The sequence below is a fragment of the Pinus tabuliformis genome, chromosome 5_2 (assembly GCF_031772625.1).
Source record: "Pinus tabuliformis cultivar Carrire ecotype Pingquan chromosome 5_2, CPIR1, whole genome shotgun sequence".
Lineage (NCBI taxonomy): Eukaryota > Viridiplantae > Streptophyta > Pinopsida > Pinales > Pinaceae > Pinus > Pinus tabuliformis.
The window spans coordinates 537,579,873-537,597,279 of NC_142306.1; the positions used below are offsets into that span (position 1 = coordinate 537,579,873).

General features: G+C 40.8%; 1 protein-coding gene across 1 annotated transcript in view; it reads right to left on the reverse strand.

Moving 5' to 3' along the window:
- Positions 1–676: 676 nt before the first annotated feature.
- The window catches only part of LOC149160089 (uncharacterized), a 52,926-nt gene continuing 36,195 nt past the window's right edge, over positions 677–17,407 (reverse strand). Inside the window, exon 2 of the mRNA XM_089434508.1 lies at positions 677–813. Within this exon, the coding sequence (XP_089290634.1) occupies positions 677–813 (137 nt within the window). The remainder of the gene's footprint in view (positions 814–17,407) is intronic.

A 17,407-nucleotide genomic window follows, 5' to 3' on the forward strand; every position in this document is an offset into this window, starting at 1 on the left:
TATCTTCCTTCAGAATGCCTATAGATAAGGACCAAGATATTAAGGAAAGATATAAAGAGATCAAAGCCAGAAATGAGAGGCTTAAGGCCAAAACATATGCCCAATATTTGAAGATGACCCCCACTAATCAAACAAGGCTAACGTCAGCCTTTGATATCAAAGAGGGGAAAATGCAGATGAATTTTATCAAGCCAACCGCTCAGCAGCCAAGGGTAGCATTAGATTTCAAAAAGGTGGATTTTGAGGTAATCACAAGGGATATTCATCCCATTGACTAGATTGAACTACACAAGAAAATAGGGGAGATGACATACTCCACATTAATAGGGAAGGCCATTGCTTCCTACCAATTACAGAACTCCCTAAACAATATATCAGCACAATTTTAGTTGGAGAAGGCATCCTGATAGGGTAAGGATACTAGAATCAAGTTCTTAAAGGACTTAGTGATTGAATTGGGACATGATCCAAAAGATGTAAATGCTACAGAGCAACTGATTATAAAGAAAAATGATGACATTGCTACACTCAAGAAGCAGCTAAAGATACCCCATTTGCATCACCCACAGATAAAGGAAGCCCTAGAAGCACAACAAGGACATGAAGAGCTCATGGACTTGGTCCTAAAGCTAGATGATTAACTAAAGGAGACAGAGAGGGATTTGGACACTTTAATTCAGTCAAAGCAAAGTGACATGGACACAACTTCTAGAACTGTCATCCCCACAATATCTATAGCAATTCCTTCCATACTGGCAGCATCGTTGGCACCGACATCTCCACCTACCAGAACATTGCCAGTAACGGTAGAATCTACAACAACAATAGGTACATAGAGGTAGATTAAATCTATAGAAGGATGATGAATGTAAAACTACCTCATGCGGAATGGTGGGGAAAAATGACAGATTTACTGTAATAAATTTACATCAGAAGGTTACTGCACGGGAAATGAAGGCAACCAGTTAAAGTAGGTAAAAGTAGAGCAGCAGGGTCAAAGAGAATCAGTTGAAAGATGAAAGTAAAGAAAATTCTACCATAGAAATATTACAAATATCTTCCAGCTTAAAGGGCTCCAACTTAACTAAAACAGCGAGCAAAACCACAATAAAAGGGACAACAGTAAAACAGTTCAATAATTTTCGCTATCTTCCTACGTGAATATATTTTTAATTTCCTAGATTAATTCCCAAGTTAGTTTGGGATATTTTGCACAAACATTTTGTATAAATACTTCACAAATTGAAGTATGAGGGTGGATTCTTATACTTTGAATAAAATTTTGTTCAAAGATTATAAAAGCTTTTGTATCACTGACTGGGCCAACATGCTGGATTGATGAATAAAGATCAGATATTTCAAGGGATTCATGTGTAAAGTGGATTACAAATGAGTAATTTTCTTATGTTGTTTTATCTCCCTTAAAGTTGTTTCATAATATTAAATGTTTTAGAAGTCTGAATGTTTAAATTTAATATTATTTCAGAATTTTCTTCACTGCACTCTGTCTTACTGTTATACATTCTTAATATTTTCTCTTAAACTATCTTAGCTAGGGAATTCTTAATTTCTCCTTAGCTTCTGTAGTTTCTCCTCTGGTATATAGTAAAGGATTCTTAAGTGTCCTTTACTCATGATTCACTGATTTTCTCCCATCTTAGCCTCGGTCTGAGGATTCTTGATTGCCATCTCACCCCCGTTAAGACTTGTCACATGGAATAAGTCGATCTTGCGGACAAGATAGACCTTCCTAGAATCTAAAGAAGACCTAATGACAAGCAAACCAACCAGACACTATCTTTCTATAAATATGCTTTGATAAACAATAGCAAACAAGTGTTTTTAGGGCCTACCTTAGGTCCAACGCAAGCTTGTGGATGCTTTCGCTCCTTCGATCCAAATGATCTCCTTTTCGCGAATCTGCAAACACAAACAAGGCAAACAAATTAAATAGCACTTGAAAAGCCAATTGCATAAAACATATTTAACATGAAAGTCAAGGAGTCCATGGAAGAAATAACATAAGATACTTGTTGAGAAAAATGAGTTTGATTGTATTAATTCAAAAGAAGAAGAACTTTACAACTTTTGCCTTGACAGTGTGCAAGCTTCTCCCAAGGTCCAGCAAGAAGTCTCCTCTACTTTGACAAGTTTCACTCACTCCCTAATGAAGCCAAAAATATGTGTGATCTCTCCTCTTAAGCTCAACTAGGAAGTCTTGATTTCACCAGCATTTACCCTAAAAAATGTTCAGCTTCTAACCTCCTCAGCAACCAGCCCAATGCTTGTATTTATAGTGCAATGGAGGGAGGTTACGAGGTCCTCCTTCAAAGGGATAAAGCCCTCCTTCAAAGGGATAGCTCCTCTCATCAAGGGATTAGCTCCTTCTCTTTTGGGATGCATGAACCACCTCAAAGCGAACAATCTACGTCAAAATTCCTTCTAGAAACCTCTAGAATTAACCCAAAGTGAGTTTTTTAAGATAAAACTTGTGCCTTTTGACTTTCACAGGGGTCCGCACCTACACCGTTAGGGACAGAGTGGGGAGGTCCGCAGTTTTTGTACACAGAAGGTGTGAGACCGCAGGTGACCATGAGAGAAAGTGTGGAACCAGAGTTACATTGATTTTTAATGTCTTTCTCTCATTTCCAAAGCTTGATTTGAAGAGTTGAGGTCTGAGACTTGCTTAGGAGGACAGTACAAGTGATGATAGACCCATACTGACTGCAAATAATCATGGTGACGATATTTTTGTGTAACAAGACTCATTTCACCATTTAGTCCAAGGATTTGTACTTCACTCTGCTATCTTTCCCCTTGAACATTCACTTTAGTGATTTAACTCCATCTTTGCTACCCCTTCTTTGACTCCATTGCCCAGTGGCCTAAAGGCATCAACCTATCAGCCTGTTTTAAGGATTCCACCACCAAATATTCATACAAATGAAAACCCTCCTGTCATAGACATTTTTGGGCCCTACAACCCCAAGCATGAAATGTCCATAATCCAAGGGCTCCTAAGTCCCTAAAAGTGTTGTTCTAACCCCTAAAGGAACAAGGTCAACAGATTACAGCTTCTCCCAGAAGTTATCCATGAAAAACTGCTCAAAATTGGTCAAAACAAGATCATTTCAGCTACTCCACTGGCTAAGTGCATTGCATCTCACCTAAATACACTGTGTGGGTGTTCTGCATTTCAAAAATCCCTTTTGTGGGGTGCGATGGGCGAGAAATGACAAATGGCAGTGTCATTCCGCGAGGTGGAGAGGCAATAGAAGCTTCCAGAATCTTCTCCTGTGACACTTGCCTCATTGAATTCGACCAAGGATGAGTAAGAGACCATCAATCTCCAAGTGGAAGCAAGAACTATCAGAGGGAGGACACTAATCAAATCACAAGCTAACTCATCCCCCTTACAGATATCTATATATGGATCCCTCACCCCAAAGATCCAGGGGCTGGAATTTTGCATATTGTAAGGAATTGTTGTTGGTTTCTTGAGACAAACATCAGATTGTTGGGTGATCTAAGCTTTGTTTGAGGTGAAGAGGGGCTTCTTTGCTGGGAGGTTGATGTTGGGTCATAACAATTGGTTGTAACTCCTCTTGGCTCTTTTCTTGTTTATCAATAAAAGCTATTCAAGTTTTCCTCCATGCTTTTGTGTCACCACATTTGTATGGTCAATTTACATCTGATCCTAGATTGTTTATGATTATAGATCCATGTCTTTGTATAGTGCTATGCTTTTGTGATCTTACAGGTACTTTGTGAAGTTGGGCGTGCAAGGGAGCAGGTAGCTGAAGACTATCAAAGAAGAGAGGGATCAAATCAGGAGATTAGCGCAAGATAGAGGTTGGTCTTTCTGTTCCTCTCTATCTATAATTCATAAAGGGAAAACGAAAGTATTTTTTCTGTGTTTGTTTCTAAGGCAGCTGTCACACCTTAGTGGGATAGAGTAGTTCTATATAGACACTTTTCCCTGTAACAAAATGGCGATTCCACTAGGGAGATAATTAGTTTGTTTGTTTATCATTCTTTGTTGTCTATTTCATAAACTTACAGGTAGCATTCGAACTAAATTTTCCATAGCAAATGTAAAGTAGATAACTGCTACTTCAATCCATCTACTGGATCTATTTATGATTTAAAAAACTGATTCACAAACTATCTGATTGCCCTTGTGATAGCTCTTAGATCCTGCTTAGATCTACCCCTGATTGTTGCATTACTGATTGCTTTTTGCTCGGCCAAAACCCAAGAACTGAACTGCAAACTGTGACCCGGAACCTGAACAGAGTCTCGTTTTTGGCCCAGCGCAGGTACTGTTCAGAGATTCTGAATTTCAACGCACTTCCCGAGTGGACAAGCTGCGCTGCATTTCAGATTCTCTGTGTTACAGGTGCGCTGATCAGACTAGCTCTGTGCAGTTGTGGCTTCTGTGATTCATTCTTTCCAGTTCTATTCCTGAATTTTGCTGCCTGTTATCAATATATGTCTGTTTGAAACCCCTTTTCCTTGCTGTTATTCTGCCTCCTTTGTACAAAATAACTACAGATGTTTTTGTGTGTTTTTTGAGTCATTTACAGTTCCCCTTTGCAAAAGTAGCATAATCGTACTGTCGCCCTTTGATTTGAAACTGTCACAAGTGTCGATTTCAATCGTAGGAAAGAGTTTCATTGCTGTTGATGGTCGATTATCCTGTTACTATTGCTTTTGGTCTGAATTTGTAATTTTCTAGTGTCAAGAACAAGTGTTCGTTTCAAAATCGTAAGGTGTTGTGATCGTCTCCATTTTTTATTTCGAAAAGAAACTTGTTGGTATTTGTCGCCTGAAAAGAAATTCAGATTTGTACATCAACTTTCTTTTTAGCATTCATATACTAAGAAAGTCAAAAACAAATACATGCATGTGCATTTGCATATAGACAGTCTGATTGGCTTGATTTAGGAAAGTGCATTTAGAGTGTGCTCTTTGCTCTTTGTGAAAAGATTATGTCTTTCTTTTCCCTAGTAGCTAGGATTTTCATTGCACAAAGAAGATAAAAAGTTTGTTTATCATCTTAGATTGCATTTTAGGAATTACATCTACATCTCGTGGTGAACCTGAAAGGTAAACTTCATAAACAAGATCAACTTAAAATAAATTCAATGAATCTAACAATGCTTTGGAACTTAACGCACAACATTTAGAAGTCTAGGCTAGAGATGTATTCTGACGTCGTAAAGCCTGGTAACTGTTGTCCTCACTGATGGTTGGGTGATTCCTCCACTTTGAGATGATAAGTGCCAGTACAGACTTGTGCTCCCACGTACCGTCGAGTATATTTTGGGAGACCCCAATAGGCTTAATCCTTTATCCATAGGAAGATGTGTTTGCTGCCCTATCGATCGCAATGCACTGAACACAACATTCGGGAAGATTGACTGCCGTACCGTAAAAAGTATTTTGCAGTTTTGCGATTGGTTTGGTAATCCCTCTACCTAGATTTCCAGAGCAGTCCCTTTCATTCCTTTTCAGACTCCTTAACGGAAAAGGTCCATCTGAGCACTTATCACTTCAGGCTCATTAAAAATCGAAGGAGACTAGAGTCATCTTTTGTTTTTTCTCGACTCTTAAAAATTGAAAATACAAGTTGTGTCAAAGCGTCTAAAATTCATTTAATTCGGAAACATACATCCCCTTTATTTTAGTTGATCGAGTAATATACAATCGTGGAAGAAAGTCAATTGAAACCCCATCGTTCGCGGAGGCTTACGAGTCAGCCGTCTTTGTCTCCGGAATCGAAGCTAGTACGGACAAAGCGAACTCATTTAACCGGTTCCAAATCTCCGGTTAAAGTTAGAACAAGTGTTCCAACAACATCAGAGACTTCGGTTACTCCAAACATTTCTGGAACCCCTGCCTCTACAGAAGAAGTTCAGCAGCCACAGAAGGACAGTGATACTGATCCTAGTCTGAGAGTAAACACTTGTGTTACCGAACCAGTTCCATTTTCAACCGGTTCAGAGAGTCTTGCTCTTCAAACATCTTTCGCTGCCGATTCCATACCTTCTTCGGCACCGGAAATATTCTACGGACCTGATGGTCTTCCCCTTCCACCTGGTCTGATTGTGATAGAAGAGATTGTGGAAGATCCTCCAACGAGTACTCCATCACAATTTGGAGTCGGGATCACTCTATATCCTTCTTCATCAGAAGTTAGTCTACCACCAGCGGAAGCTCCTGTAGAATCGCTAGGTAATCTTTTGGATAGACTAGAAATGTCTGAACAACCATCAACATCTAGGACTGTGTCGTCTGACACAGCGATGGCAGAACTCCCTGCTATCACTCCAACAATGTTCGCCGGTCTACCATCTTTCCCGACTAGCTCTCAACCGCTAGAAGGAGCCCACTCAGGGGCCATTTCGACAGTATGGCCTGTTCCTGTTTGTTCATCCAGAATAATATCCGGAAACTCTTATGTTGAGTCTCAACAAATTGATCCATTTGGAGGTCAATTTGGGCAGTCCGGCCCCTAAGGGCAAACCATTCCCTTGAGTTCTGGATTACCACCGTATGGGGGGCAGTATACCCTTTCATTATCCCCTCCAGGAGGATATCCATACGAGAGTTCACAACAACATTCGGGTTATACTAGAATTACCTCAAGCGGTTGGGTACCAATACTACCTCAACAGCCAAGAGTTGTATATTCAATGCAACAATGCTTACCTATGTCAAATATACCAACTACGCCAGCTATTGTGACAGTGTCGCAAGTTCAAGCGCTACCTGTTGTATGCCAACCTCAGGTTTCTCAGTTTGTAATGCAACAGCCCCTTGACCCTGTGACTCAACCACAATCGCTGACTGGTGGAATGACACGGGTTCAGATGGGTACAATTACCCCTCATCTTGGTCAAACTATTAGTATCGAGCAACAACACATGGCTTCACAACCATGGCTAGTGCAATACCAACAACCGCAATTCCAACAAGTATACCAATGTTCTGAGCAACAAATATTTGCAAATAGTGGACAGCCGTATATTCAAAACGGTCAAAATCAACCATTTTACAATGGTCATGCCCACCAACCTTACCAAAGTTACCAGCATCAAATGCATTATGCTGGTATGCAAAGACCAACTGCTCAGGAAATCCCATCTTATCCTGGGTATGCTTCGCCTAACCTGAATCAGTAGTTACCCTTTGTGGCAACTTTAGAGTTACCTGATTTAAATCGGTTAACAAACGATCCAATCTCTTATGCCCCTTGGTGGCCAGCGATTCCGCATAAACTTCCATCAGATATTCCTAAATTTAATGGAAATCCGGGTGAAGATCCATCGAATCATGTGATGACCTTTCATCTATGGTGTTCATCAAACACCCTAAACGATGATTCGATAAGACTTCGCCTCTTTCAGAGGACATTAACGGGTCCAGTGGCAAAATGGTACATCGAATTGCCTAGAGCTTCGTTCGACAACTTCAGTACCTTAGCCACAACCTTTTTAACCCATTTTCAGTTACCAATAAGGTACGAAATGAGAACATAACTTCTTACCAACTTCAAACAGACAACGGCCACTCACATATCTGATCATATACATGAGTGGCGACGTTGTCGTAGAATGGTAAAAACGTATGTTCCCGATCAGCTCTTAGCTGAATGGTTTATCAAGTCATTACTACCTTCCATCATGGAAGATGTGGCAAAGGGGGGGGGGGGGGGGTCGTAATAGAAGAGCAAGTTATCGCTTGTGCGTAATATTTGGACTTGATTTACACTCAGTCTGGCACGCTCTACGATAAGATACCTGACGCCCCTAGACTGGAATTCTCAATTCCTCCTCCTCCTAAATCAAACAATGACTCTCATGCCGGCGATGGCATGATTGGCACAACAAACACGAAATTGACAAAGGCTACATCCAAAAAGGCCCGTAAGATTTCAGATCAAAATGCAAAAGATGAACTTCTTGCCTCGGAAGTAAATGTCGTATCGACAGATAACGGCAAAGAAACCAAGCAACCAGGAAGCAAGAAGAAAGGCAAAGGGAAGAAGAAGAAACAAGAGGAATCATCACCTAAAAAATCTTCTTCAAACCCTCCTGGAGATAGGAAACCAAAAAATCCATGCTTTATATGCGATGAAGATCATTGGACCGCAAATTATCCACACAGAGCTAAGCTTAAGAAATTCTTCAAGAATTCAAAAACCTCCGTAGTGTTAACTGATCCGTTTCCAAATCTAGGAACAAATCTGGTTGAAAGTGGAAATGCTTCCCCGTCTCAAGTGCTAATGTTGTCGGTTTCAAAACAGCAAAATGATGCTTTGATATCGACAAGGAACAAAGATTATGGGAATCCACAGCTGTTGAACAACAAGGATAAAGATCAACCTAGTAGTTCGACAACAACTTTGACAGAAGTTGCATCGCCCATCATTCCTGAATTGACAATAAAACCACCAAAGGGAGTAGTACACAAGTCGACGTTTAATCCCGGCACTAGAATGGCACAACATTATAATATAGTGGAAGATTTGGCCCAATCGCCATCCGCTATGTCGACTCTTGAAGTACTACAGAATTGCCCATCCCAAAGGCAGGCTTTATTATTAGCCATTGGTGGGATAGACCCAAAGGATTCCAATCTTGTATCCTTCGACCATAAAAGATACGATCCTCAATTACCAGCTCAACTAGCTTTCCTTGTTCAAGTGAAAGCCCTCAACAAAACTGTTCATCGAAAAATTATTGATGAGGGAGCATCTACATGCATTATGTCGATGAGTTGCTGGAAAACTTTAGGATCTCCAACCTTGTCGCGATCTTCGACGACATTAAAAGCATTCGACGGAAGGACATATACCCCATATGGTATTCTAAGTAACTTGAAAGTTCAACTAGGAGGGAAAACGATAGAAATAGATGTTGAAGTAATCGATGGAAATCTTGATTACAACATCCTACTAGGAAGACCATGGATATATGCTATGGCGGCTGTTGTGTCGACCTATTTTAGGAAGATTGCATTTCCCTTTCGAGGAGGGATTACAATCATCGATCAACAAAACTTCCTCCCCAATGGTTCTCAAGTTATAGGAAGCATTCCCATGATCCATGGAAGCCCCCATTCACTTCAAAATATCGGAGTAGGCCTACTAAAAGATCCTATACTAATGGGAACTTTCGCCCTTCCACCTCCAATCAACCTGGCGGAAGTAGCGTCGGTAGGAACCTGCAATATGATATCTTCTAAAAATATCTTAGAAAACGATATCGACATGGATCATGCAATGGTTTTTCCCCCAAGCCCAACGGAAATATTGTAGCAACCAATGTTCCTAGCCTGGATGGCAAACCCAGATCAACGCTCATCAAGTGTTTGGATAGATAGGTCTAAAGAATATGGTACCCCTTCAGATCCTTGGTCGCGAGTGCATGTCACCGACGAAGGAATTGTCCAATCAATGGTAATTGAAGGGGCACCATGGAATGATTCCCACCATCATTCCCTTCTTCCGGATTGTGGAGAAGATACTCAAGATGACCTTTATCATCCTTCAGTTTTTGATTTTCTATCAAATATTGTAAACACGGTGGATTCCGAGCGAAACTTGTCCAACATTGAAGAGACTATCGCCATAAATATCTCGACCAAAATAGATGTTGTAGAGAATATTTATGTTGGCAAATGTTGTTCTCCTTCAGAACTGGAAATATATAACGCTCTTTTTCGCGAATTCAGAGATGTCTTTGCTTGGTCATACAGTGAAATGCCAGGCATTGACTCGAGTATCGTTGAACACGAAATTAAGATGTATCCAGATGTCAAACCAGTACGACAACGGCTACGGTAGGTGCACCCCAAGAAAGCCGCTGCCATTAAGGAAAAAGTTGAAAAACTTCTCCATGCTGGTTTCATTTACCCGGTTCCTCTAACCAATTGGGTATCAAATATTTTCCCTGTTATGAAAAAACAAGGAACAATTAGAGTGTGCGTCGATTATAGGGATGTAAATCAAGCTTGTCCAAAAGACAACTAACCTACACCCTTCATCGACGAGATAATTGATGAATGCACCGGATGCGAAATCTTTTCATTCATGGATGGATTCTCTGGGTATAATCAAATAAATATCCGCCCACAGGACCAGTGAAAGACTGCATTTATTTGTCCGTGGGGCGAATTCACATATCGAAAATTACCCTTTGGTTTAAAGAACACAGGGGCGATGTTTCAGAGGGCAATGAATTATGCCTTCCATGACATCAAAAACATCGTTCAACCATACCTGACGACCTTCCGACTCATTTGCGAAAGCGGACTGATCACCCGCAACATTTAAGAGCGATATTTCTACGTTGCCAACACTACAAGGTACGACTCAATCCACACAAATGTGTATTTTGTGTCAGTTCTAGTCGTTTACTTGGCTTTGTAGTCTCAAAGGACGGGATTCGTCTCGACCCATGTAAGGTACAGGCAATCATAAATTTTCCTCCACCTTCGAATTTGCTTCAGATTCAGAAACTCCAAGGGAAAGCGAACTTTCTGAGGAGGTTCATTCCAAATTACGCCGAACTTGCTAAAGGTTATACACGTCTTATGAAAAAGGAAGTACCCTTTGTCTGGGATCAGGTTGCGCAAGCTTCCTTTGATGCTTTAAAAGAATCCCTGATGAAAGCATCATTAATATACACTCCTGATTATCAAAAAGATTTTAACCTGTATCTGGCTGCAGCAGATACGACCATCACAATGGTTTTAGTTCAAGAAGTCAATGGAATCGAACATCCTATATATTATTTAAGTAAGAACTTAAATGATACAGAAAGAAAATATTCTTACGTTGAAAAGCTAGCACTCGCAGTTGTTCAAGCGATACAGAGATTTCGACACTATGTCCTCTTTCGGAAAACTACCATCCTGTCAGATTGCAACCCCATGACTTATATATTGTCGCGACAGTTGTTGGGGGGAAAATATTCAAAATGGATAGCAATCCTGCAAGAGTTTGATCTGGAATTTGTAAAATCCAAATCAAAGAAAGCTCTAGTTTTCGCAGAATTATTTTGCGATCTCCCATCGTCGTCCAACGATGAAACATCCGAAGAAACAATCATGGACGAAAGTTTGTTTCTGATATCTTCAAGAAATGAGTGGTATGGGGATATAATCATTTATCTCAAACACCTCCCACTCCAAACAAAAACGTATTCGATACCAAGCAAAAGACTACATGATCGTCAGTGATACACTTTACCGTCGTGGTATCGATACAGTTCTGAGAAGGTGCCTCACCCATGAGGAGGCCGAAAAAGTCTTGAATGATTGTCATTCAGGCGCGTGTGGGAGGCATCAATCCAGATATGCTACAGAGCAAAAAATCTTACGAGCAGGATACTTCTGGCCAACAATGTTCAAAGATTGCATAACCGCAGTCAGAAGTTGCCATGCTTGTCAAATTTTTGATAGCAAAACCAGAAGACCACCTGCACCTCTGCAGCCAATAGTTGCAGTTGGGCCATTCGCCAAATGGGGCATTGATTTCATGACATGTAACCCCACCTCGACCGGGGGGCATGGGTATATCATAGTCGCAGTTGACTATTTTACCAAATGGGCCGAGGTGATGCCTACATTAGATAATAATGGTGAAACAACTGCCATCTTCTTTTTCAATCATGTAGTTGCCAGATTTAGCGTACCACAGGCTATAGTCATAGATCATGGATCGCATTTTCGCAATCACATGATGGTCGAATTAGCTGCTAAACTAGGGTTGTCTCACGACAGCTCTACTCGATATTATCCGCAAGCCAACGGACAAGTTGAAGCAATCAACAAGGTCCTAAAACGCATGCTACAAAGGATGATTGGAGTTCATAAGAGAAGATGACACCTAATCTTGTACTCAGCTTTGTGGGCTTACCGAACATCAGTAAGGAATGCAACCGGGTTTACACCTTTCCAACTGGTATATGGCCTGGAAGCAGTCTTACCAATCCAGTGCGAAATCTCATCTCTCAAACTCGCAATTAATCTCCTCCCCGGAACTTCAGAAGAAGAAGCTCGTTTCTTGGAATTAATCCAATTGGATGAAACCCATCGTAATGCCTCTTTGGCTAATGAAGCCCATAAGAAATGAGTCAAGGCACAGTTCGACAAAAATGTCATACCCCGTGTCTTCTCAGAAGGTGACTTAGTCTTGCTTTACGACCAAGAATCCGATAAATTGGGAGCAGGTAAATTTAAGTCTTTATGGATGGGACCCTATATTGTTAAACGGGTGTTAGCAAAAGGAGCCTACGAGTTAATGGATTATGATGGAATTCCACTGGCGCAACCTTGTAACGGGTTGTACCTCAAGCGTTACTATGCGTAATAGTAACCTGTATGCTTTTGTTATGTTTTTGTTTTCGCTAAAGTGTTTATTTTGGTCAAGTAATCCACTTTTTATAATTTGTTGCAGATGTCAAACCTATTGGAGTTATGTGTTGGATATGCCGACGGAGCGAGTCGTAGTTCACGGAACCTATCTTTCGCAGCCTGGGCTATTTTTTATCCAAGCGGCGAGTTAGTAAGTTTCAGAGGTCGATCAAAAAATAACATCGCTGAATATAGCGCATTGATAGAACTTCTCTCTGATGCCACCACACATGGTATACGCCGACTAATTGTCAAGCTAGACTCACAATTCGTAATACTACAACTCACTGGTATCTATTCCGTCCGAAACCCAGCTATTTATCGCATGTTCCTAAGGGTTAAGATTTTGGAAAGACAATTTGATTTTATTCAATATCAACACATTTCTAGAAACTTAAACACATTAACTGACTCATTAGCAAATTATGTGTTAGATAGACATTTACAACATTTATAAAAAGAAACATACCATCAATGTTTGCATTTGGATCATGTAACTTAACCAAAATAAAACTCCGAAAATAAAAAATATATATAATTGTTTATGGTTTACACATAATGTTCTATAACCAAGACAAAATCGGTCAAGTGACCAAAAACTCAAAATTCTAGGGGGCACCCTAGTCTAATGATGCTCATGATAGCAAGTCACAGCCTGTGCGATCATGCGTAAGAGACGAGTCCATCGTCTTGGCACACCAGTAGTATGTCGTTGTAACCTCAAAGGTAGCTCGTCAGTCCTCACATCTAGAGTACCAAGAGTGAGGCCCTCAACCTGCTCCTGTAATGCTGTGAGAGTCTCGGCCACATCGAGGTCGCGAAGGATAGCCCTTCTAACAGCCTCTCCTGCTAGGGCGGTAGCTCGTACTCTCAGGCGAGCTACTAGATGAACATGACCAACATCTGCATGTACACATGAGTTTGATTAAAGTCTTGATAGAATAAAGCACAAGGACATTATAAATGAAAAACAATAAACAGGAATATGGTCAAAGATTTTACCAATGGCGACCCACTGTTCGCCATCTGGCAGTACTAGATCTGGATCACCCCGGAAGTCCGTGCCAGCATATGGATACTCGGAATAAACCATATCTTGACGATAAAACCACCTGAAGAAGGTATTAGAAAATGAAATCTGAGACTGACCAACATGCCTAGACATATGGTCAACCCATCTCTGCATACGTGGTTCAGTAGGTGAAGGTAAACCGAGTGCAATATACTGCGGCTGCATCAGTGGTATCTTCTCCAACGCAAAGGCGGTTAAAATAGAACCATACCCAAAGTTCTTCAACCTCGTGCTCTTTATCTTGGTCAACTGTTCTTTCATCACAAGAAGTACTACGTCGCACCAGTTGAACACCTTCGGTTGGAGGCATTCCAAGGCATACTGCATATAAGACCGGTTGGCTACATGAAGAGCCACAACACCGGCCATCCTACCAAAAGTAAACAAAATAGTCATGAGGGACCTGTCAGTGACATCACAGATGATGATATTGCCGTCTTTACTTGGCTGAGATCCTTCTCTGTAGTACCGGCGAACATAATCTCTCACAGAGTCGCCTCCTCGGGCCGAACCTGATAAAGAGATGGGGGCACCCTGCCTCGACAAGCCAATCAAGAAATAGATGTCTACTACATTCAAGGGGATAGATTTTCCCCTACTCTGGAAAACCTGGTTGGTAGGATCCCAAGCATCGAGCAGATACTACAGTAAGTTGATCTGTTGTCTCATGCTAGAAATGCAGAAAAACTTCAGCAAGCCACAGTTCCGCAGTGCGTTTACTGTAACCGGATCATGTAGGGTAAGCATGTCCTCTTCTTCATGCTCACATTATCGCCATGTAATGGTCATATTACTCCAAAGATCTCTGAAAAATAAACAAGAGAAGAGTTAGACCCTGATTTTGGTAAGAAACAGGCAAAATTTCCATCAAAAATTGTGCACAGAATTCCTTCTCTGCGCCCATCGCACATACAGTAGTGCTCTGGGTGCGTTGCATGTTAGATAGCCTTTAGACAGGCCAACATTCAATGCACCTTTCGATACACAGAGGGTGCGCTGAAAGAAGAACGAGTTTTTCAAACCTCAAAGGCTCAGAAAAACTAGGAATCAAGCTCAGAATGAAAAATGGAAACCATGAAATGAAGGAGCTCAGGTTTAGCTCCTACCTGATCCAGATAGCGCCGAGAATTGTCCACAGAATCTCTTGAAATCAGCTGATGAAAATCAAAGGGGGAAAGCAGCTCCAAAGCTCCAACAAACCAAAGTTCAAATGAAATGGTAAAATGAGAGGTAAAAACACTTTTTCATTACTTTTTACGTAGTTCAAAGTAAAATATTAGTGTTCTAACTCGTTTTCAAACATATATTGTTCATTTCTGACTAGTTTGATGAAGCATTTGAAAATACAGTACAATCTTTGAAAGAACAAGGCTATTTATGGTAAAATAAAAAAGGGACCATTCAATCGAAAAGTTTTAGCACATAGTTCAAGCTCGTTAAAATATAAACATAAGCCATGAGCAAATGTTTCCCCCTGCGTTTAAGCTCGTTAAAAAATGAACTATTCCCCCGGTAAATAACCATCGTGAATGTAGTACTTCAGCCATTAAAACCTTGGTCATGTTTGCACCGTCACCTCCACTTTTTCATTGGCCGATCATTCACCCCCATTTGATTGTTTACCCATTTTGAGGAACAGCTGCGAAGAGTGATCTCACTAGCCATCCTTGTGACGCTGCCGTGATTGGAAAATTCCAAACCTTACCTGGAATCAGCTGCTACCCATTTTATCACTCGTTCCTCAAAAGACGAGTCTCCTTTAAGCTCCTTTCAACTGGCTCGTAAAATATGAAAAGATTGCCGAGCCATTGGCCTCTCCAGCTCGTTAAAGGGACAGGAAGTGCTATCCCTCCTCTAGATTTTAATCTTTTTGGACCTGAGGGATTATTACACAAAAATATCGAGTGCTTGTTTTGTTCGGCTCGTTAAAAGTATCGAAAATCCATCCCTTCTGTATTGTTTTATACTTTTTCGGACTTAAGGGATTAGATGACGAAAAAGGAAATTTGGAATTACCTTTACATTCCTTTTCAGACTCTCTAAAATTGAAAAGGACCAAGTTATCTTTGTCGTTAAACTCGTTAAAAGTGTAATAGCGAAAAACTTGTCTATGGACGAGAACGAGTTTCACTATCGCTAGGCTCGTTAAAACATAGCGATGGGTTTGCCCAAAGGGAAAATTATAGAACAAGCATATGTTATCCTCCTCAAGCTTGACAAAAATAAAGAGGTATTGGTCAGTAATGACTGGGGAAAATTGGGAAGGAAACTTGAAGAAACTTTGTTGGTAGCAAGTCGCTCTTGAACATGACACTTCCACTCCGTGTCCGAGTCGGGTTGGGTTGTTTCATTCACCGGTCACATCACCATGGTCCCATCATACCATCCACATTTGGAGTTAATGCTACCAATCCATCACATCAGTGTCGCCGATATGTTCAAGAGAAGTCATTCAGAGAATTCACCTGTGTCTCACCCACTACCATACATTTATACTCCATTCTTTCATGACCGCCACCCTGAACCTTATATCACCAGATCGTTTTCACCTCCATTAAAATCATTTTCTCCGTTCCGAGTCATTGATGTGGGATTCATTAAGGCCCTCCTGTGATGGATCACTTCTTGTCGAAATCAGCTCATTATCCAAGAAGTTGATCTAGGAACACCCCATTCAGTACTTTGAAGCTTGCATGCCTCAATGGCAAGTATCTCACTTCTGGAGACAGGTTTACATCAATGGCCTTGGACCGAAAGATTTTGCGTGGTGTTCAACGCTAAGTCCTTTATTCACACCACATGAATTGTACTGCAGTACCTTTAGGGTCATTATCATTATCGGTGATTCCTCTCGTGCTTGTTAACAGTTTACATCATTGACTGGTAACCAAGCGATGTCTTTCCATGTTCGACTTTAGAACATTTCTCACATGGATCGACTTGTACTCCGAGTGAAGATCGAATGAGATTGAAGACACCAGATCTAGTTTCATCCATCCGGGCTGCGATATATATTCATGGAAAATAAAGACATCAAATGTACATCATTGCTGCACAGATAATCATCCAATCAAAAGGATGATGGCTCTATCAGAATCATCAGTCTACACTCAGACGATTGTCTGTCCTATGTACATGAGAATGAATTTATAAAGCTGAGCATGGGAATGCCCGCCTCAGCTAGATAATGAAAATATTATGAAGATAATGTATTGTATTTTATCTTATTACAGGTCTCCTCCCAGCATTGAAAGAAATTCGGATCCTCATAATAAAGCATTTCACCCGACATCAAAAGATTAACGACCTCATGCTTTAGGGGGCAACTGTTATAGACATTTTTGGGCCCTACAACCCCAAGCATGAAATGTCCATAAACCAAGGGCTCCTAAGTCCCTAAAAGTGTTGTTCTAACCCCTAAAGGAACAAGGTCAACAGATTACAGCTTCTCCCAGAAGTTCTCCATGAAAAACTGCTTAGAATTGGTCAAAACAGGATCATTTCAGCTGCTCCATTGGCTAAGTACATTGCATCTCACCTAAATACACTGTGTGGGTGCGTTGCATTTCAAAAATCCCTTCTGTGGGGTGTGATGTGCGAGAAATGACAAATGGCAGTGTCATTCCGCGAGGTTGAGAGGCAATAGAAGCTTCCAAAATCTTCTTCTGTGACACTTGCCTCACTGAATTCGACCAAGGATGAATAAGAGACCATCAATCTCCAAGCGGAAGCAAGAACTATCAGAGGGAGGACACTAATCAAATCACAAGCTGACTCATCCCCCTTACAGATATCTATATATGGATCCCTCATCCCAGAGATCCAGGGGCTGGAATTTTGCATATTGTAAGGAATTGCTGTTGGTTTCTTGACACAAACATTAGATTGTTGGGTGATCTAAGATTTGTT